The sequence below is a fragment of the Chenopodium quinoa genome, unplaced genomic scaffold (assembly GCF_001683475.1).
Source record: "Chenopodium quinoa cultivar QQ74 unplaced genomic scaffold, ASM168347v1, whole genome shotgun sequence".
Classification (NCBI taxonomy): Eukaryota; Viridiplantae; Streptophyta; class Magnoliopsida; order Caryophyllales; family Amaranthaceae; genus Chenopodium; species Chenopodium quinoa.
Genome location: NW_018742904.1, coordinates 595,598 through 600,580, shown reverse-complemented (window position 1 = coordinate 600,580; position 4,983 = coordinate 595,598). Strand labels below are relative to the sequence as shown.

Below are 4,983 nucleotides of genomic sequence, written 5' to 3'. Positions count from 1 at the left end.
TTAAATAAATCTCCTTCTCTAAAGAAGACAACATAACATCAAACCTACAAGTAGTTTCACTATAATTGGCATCCACTATTTCAAGGTTGAACACATCAATAAGATAATCAATAGCCTTCTTAGCATGTCCCAGAAGATTTCTAGGGCACCCCGAACAATGAAACGGCTCTCCCGAAAAGATTGGAAAGCCGCAACAATTCGAAGAAGGGGAGTCAACCCACAGGACCCCCAAAGCGCTCTCACCGCCTCATTGCCAACAATGTGTTAGCGGTACATGGACAAAATGGTGTCGTTGCCTGAACCATGGCAACACACATGCTCCTCAACAAGACCAAGCAAAACCCGCTGGGAGATGTGGTGAACCAGCTGAAAAGCAAGGGTTTACTAAACCCAATAAGGGAGAGACCACGTCCGGTTAGTAGAAGCGTCGTCTCCATCTCCTACAGGCTCGTCCTCTCGGTGAGACGAGCGGGAACGTGAGTTGGAGCCTCAAAGTCGGGCCATACTATTTATTGTTGCCATAAAAAACAGTAAATTAAAGGTTCTATAGTATCTAAGTTCGCCTAGCTGCATGATACTATGTTCGTAAAAAATAGGGTACAAAAAATTGAAAACAGAGCATGATTTTGATTCGCACAACAACAAGAATTTTGAGCACCAAAACAATTCCCTGCAAGTCTATAACAAATATTGCAACAAATTAAACACAAAGAGCAAGAAAAATCATGTAGAACAAGCCACATTATACTCTTGAACCTAGAGTGTTCAACAATGGTAAAATGCTCGTTTCTTCATCAAATCAAGTAATTTTAGTCTCAAAATGTTCACAAAGCAACACACAAACACATACAAGCAATTTCATGGCAAGAATTTCGACCAAAATTGAGCAAACAACAAAGATATATTTTCGGATTTTCTGAAAATTCGCAAAGAAAATGCTCAAAATTCATCCAAATTAAGAAGGGATTGAGCAAAACTTACATAGACCGGTGTAGGTGAGTGAAAATGCAACGACTTGAAAAAAGTTAGAACGAATTTGGTTGAGAAACGACCAAGACTAAGTGCTTTGAAGTTCCGCGACGTTGCGAGCAAAGAAGAGCAGCAGTAGCGAAAATGAAGAAGACGGAGTTTAAATTCGCGAAATGCGAATTTATCGCAGCTCGACAAACCTGTCGCCACGCGAAGGTTCTGATTTCCGCCCGCGTCAGCTTTTGAGGGACCTACAACTTGATTTTGTGGTCCATATTTATCCATTCGAGCTTTTTGATGCACCATTAAGCCTTAATTGATAAATATTTGATTTAATTTGATTAGTTATCAACCCGGTTACAATTTTGATTGATGATCAGCTGATGATCATATTACACATTTGAGAATTGAACATATTTGAGTATTGATTGAGCACATTTGGATGGTTGATTGAGAAGTAATTGATTATGATCACAAGGAATTCCTAGGATGGAAGATTTTTACGTTAAGAGATTATCACTTCCGAGATGTGAAGGTGAGAAGGTTTTTGAAGACGACTCGAGATGAGGTGGTCTTAGACAGCATTCCCTAAGATTGCAGAGGTTGTCACTTGATTTTTGAAGATGACTCCAGATAAGGCGGTCTTCAATAGCGCTCCCTGAGATTGAGGAGGTTGTCACCTGATTTGAGAAGACGACACGAGATGTAGCAGTCTTCGACAGTGCTCCATAAGATTGAGGAGGTTGTCACTTTATTTGACAAGATGGCGCGAGATGTGGAGATCTTCCACGGCGTTCCCTAAGATTGTGGAGGCTATGAAACAAAACAAATTTGATCCGACGAGATGTCACCCAAAGGCGTGTACCCGACGATGCAAGATACGCGTTACTTTTCTTTAACTCCTTTATTTGTAGAACTGACGTTTTCTGCAAGTATCGGCGTTAAAAAAAATGATTTTCGATCGCAGAACGTTCTGAATCATTCTCCGTCCCCATCGATCTTACTTTGACTTTTATTTTTGAAACTTACGTTTCTCCAAACTAAGTCAAAGTGGAGGCTTCTGTAGACACCTGATTGTGTCTCCCTAAAAACCAAACCTAGTGATGAGTACCTTTCGCGTCTTTGATTATCGAGTTAGGTGAAGATTTGACCATTTCTAACCTTTCCTTAAATGTTTTAAGCCAAATTCATTCATTTTGTGTCTTTGAAAATCATTCATTTTGTGTCCTCTTTATAAAGACGTCCAAACCAGTCTATTTTGGTCCATCATCTCGGTCCAATAACTGTGTAATTGGATGGGGCTTGAAAAGAGCTTTCTAACGACATATTATAAGCTCAAATCCGGCTTATAACGAAGAAGTTATCGCCAAAATACTAAACCGAGCCTGAACCAAGCCTTTCATGCGGTCCAATGATCATGTAGAGGGTCCATTTACCTTAACCTCATTCCTAAACCAATTAAGATATATTGTGAGCTTCTAGAATCCTTTAGAAGGTTTTAATTTATCCTGTTTTAAAAAAGATAAAGATTTAAGAATTTTACATCGGATAAAACATCTGTTTTTCAATGATCCTAATTCCGGTCAAAATAAAATATGTACGGATTTTTGGTTAACCCAATCCGATTGGAAAAAAAATTCCATACGAATTCTATCTTCCAAAACCATCGCTGAGCGACAGCACTATTGCCCAAAAGTTGAGTTTTGAAAAATTCCCTATAAAGCCAGATCGAGACACTGTTGCCCAAAAAGTCCAAATTGAAGCTAAACTCACTAGCCTAACCAAACAAAATGAAGCCTTTCGCAACCAAATACAGCTAGTTGCATCCAAAACAGTCAATTGCAGAAAGAATACCGAAAGCATAGCCATGTAGCTAGATCTATCAAGAGCTTTCCATATCCCTACTAATGGGGAAAAAGGTTCTAACAACATGGATGCAACTCTGGACGAAGGTTTTATTGATGCAGGTACTTTTCGAAGGAGCAAGCAGGCAGGAACTGAGGAAGGAAAGATAGAAAAGGTGGTCAAAGAATACCTCAAGGCGTTCGAGGCCAAGATTGCAAAAATCTCTAGAGTGCCAAATCCCAAGGAAGAAGAAGCCGCAGATGGCTACATAGAGTCACCCTTCTCAGAGAGATTACCATGGTAAAAGTGCCAAAAAGGTTCAGCACGCCTAGTATGGCCATGTACGATGGAACAACAAATCCTGATGAGCACGTGTCCCTCTACAAGCAAAAAATGATGACCAGCTCTATCCCTAGAAATATTAGAAAGGCAATCATGTGCAAAGGCTTTGGAGCCACCGTGTCAGGTCCAGCTCTAACTTGGTTCATTAATTTAGATAATGTGACTATTCGATCTTTTGCAGGAATGGTCAACCTATTCAAAATCCAGTTCACTAACAGTCGAAAGATCAAGAAGCAATCTTCAGATCTGTACAAAGTCGTGCAAAGGCATGGAGAATCTTTGAGAGATTACCTTAACAGGTTCAACAGGCAGAAGATTGGAATACATAAATGCGATGCTCCCATAACTATTGAAGCATTCAGAAGAGGACTGTTGGACCATAGCGAGCTCTATAAGGAACTGACCAAGTATCCCTGCACAACTTTCGAAGATGTTCAAGCCAAAGCAATGGCCCAAGTCAAGTTTGAAGAAGATGTCTATGCAAGGAAGACTCCCGAGCCAGATGGTTCATAAAAAAGGAGCAACAATTTTCCCATAAGGGATCATAGATTCAAGCCTTATCAGCGATCCCGCTTTGAAGCGGGAACATTCAATGCTGTCAAGGGAGAAATCACAGATTGGAGGGAAGATTCTGAACTCCCCCCTAAATTGCATGAATATTGTTTCAATGTTAACCATGCAGGTGTGATTAGGACCCTAAACAAAATGGGAGATACTGTGTAATAGCCCAGGAAGAGCGATAGGTTAGGAGGAAAGAAGGATCCATTGAGGTAGTGTGACTTCCATTCAGACATTGGTAACACTATTGATGAATGCGTAGCGCTCAGAAAGGAGGTTGCCTACCTGCTGAAGAAGGGATATCTTAAGGAACTCATGACGGACATATATCCAAAGCCGTAGGCAGAGAAAGAGAGTCTAATTAAGGTGGACCCCCGCCTCCTCCTCCAATCATTAAAACCATCAATTTCATCTGTAGAGGATCAGAAGTGTGCAGCCTGACGTACTCAGCAGCAAAGCGTCTCGCCAACGAAAGCAACATGAACAAGCCGACCAAGAAGCCACAAGCAATGATATATGTTCCAATCATATTTGAAGAAAGCGATGCAGTAGAAGAGCACCATGATGGCCTAGTAATATCACTCCCAATTGGGATTTGCTTAATCAAAAGGATCCTGGTTGATAATGGAAGTTCGGTTAACATCATTATGCTCGATACAGTGAAACATATGAACATTAATGAGAAAGACATCATCAACAAGTCAACAATGTTAGTCGGATTCAGTGGAGAAACTAAGAAGACCATTAGAGAGATTACATTGCCTACCTATGCAAAAGGGATCAATCTGCAAGTGAAGTTCCTAGTGATCGATACTCTATCATCCTATAATATAATTCTGGGCAGACATTGAATACATGAAATGAAAGCCATCCCATCTATGTATCATCAAATTATTAAATTTCCCACCAAATGGGGAATCTAAGAAATCAAGGGAGACCCAAAGGAAGCCAAAGAATGCTACAAGATAGCCTTGAAAGCAACATCTGCAGAGAAAGGGTCAGCATAGCAATCAGACATGAAGGGAATTCCCCCAGAAGTAATTACACACAAGCTAAACGTAGAGCCAAAGCACACGCTAGTAAAGCAAAAAAGAAGGAAGTTTGCACCAGAAAGGAACAAAGTAATTAACAAAGAAGTTCAAAATTTGCTCAAAACGAGAAAGATTAGAGAGGTTAAGTTCCCAGACTGGTTAGTCAACGTGGTGGTAGTCAGAAAGAAAAATGGGAAGGGGAGAATATGCATCGATTTCACAGACATCAATAACGCCT

At 40.4% G+C, this 4,983-nt stretch overlaps 1 protein-coding gene across 1 annotated transcript; it reads left to right on the top strand.

Moving 5' to 3' along the window:
- The first annotated feature begins 4,223 nt into the window (after nucleotides 1-4,223).
- On the top strand, nucleotides 4,224-4,565 carry LOC110727393. The gene has a single exon (XM_021906955.1). The coding sequence runs from the start codon at nucleotides 4,224-4,226 to the stop codon at nucleotides 4,563-4,565; it is 342 nt and encodes a 113-aa protein (XP_021762647.1).
- The last annotated feature ends 418 nt before the right edge of the window (nucleotides 4,566-4,983 follow it).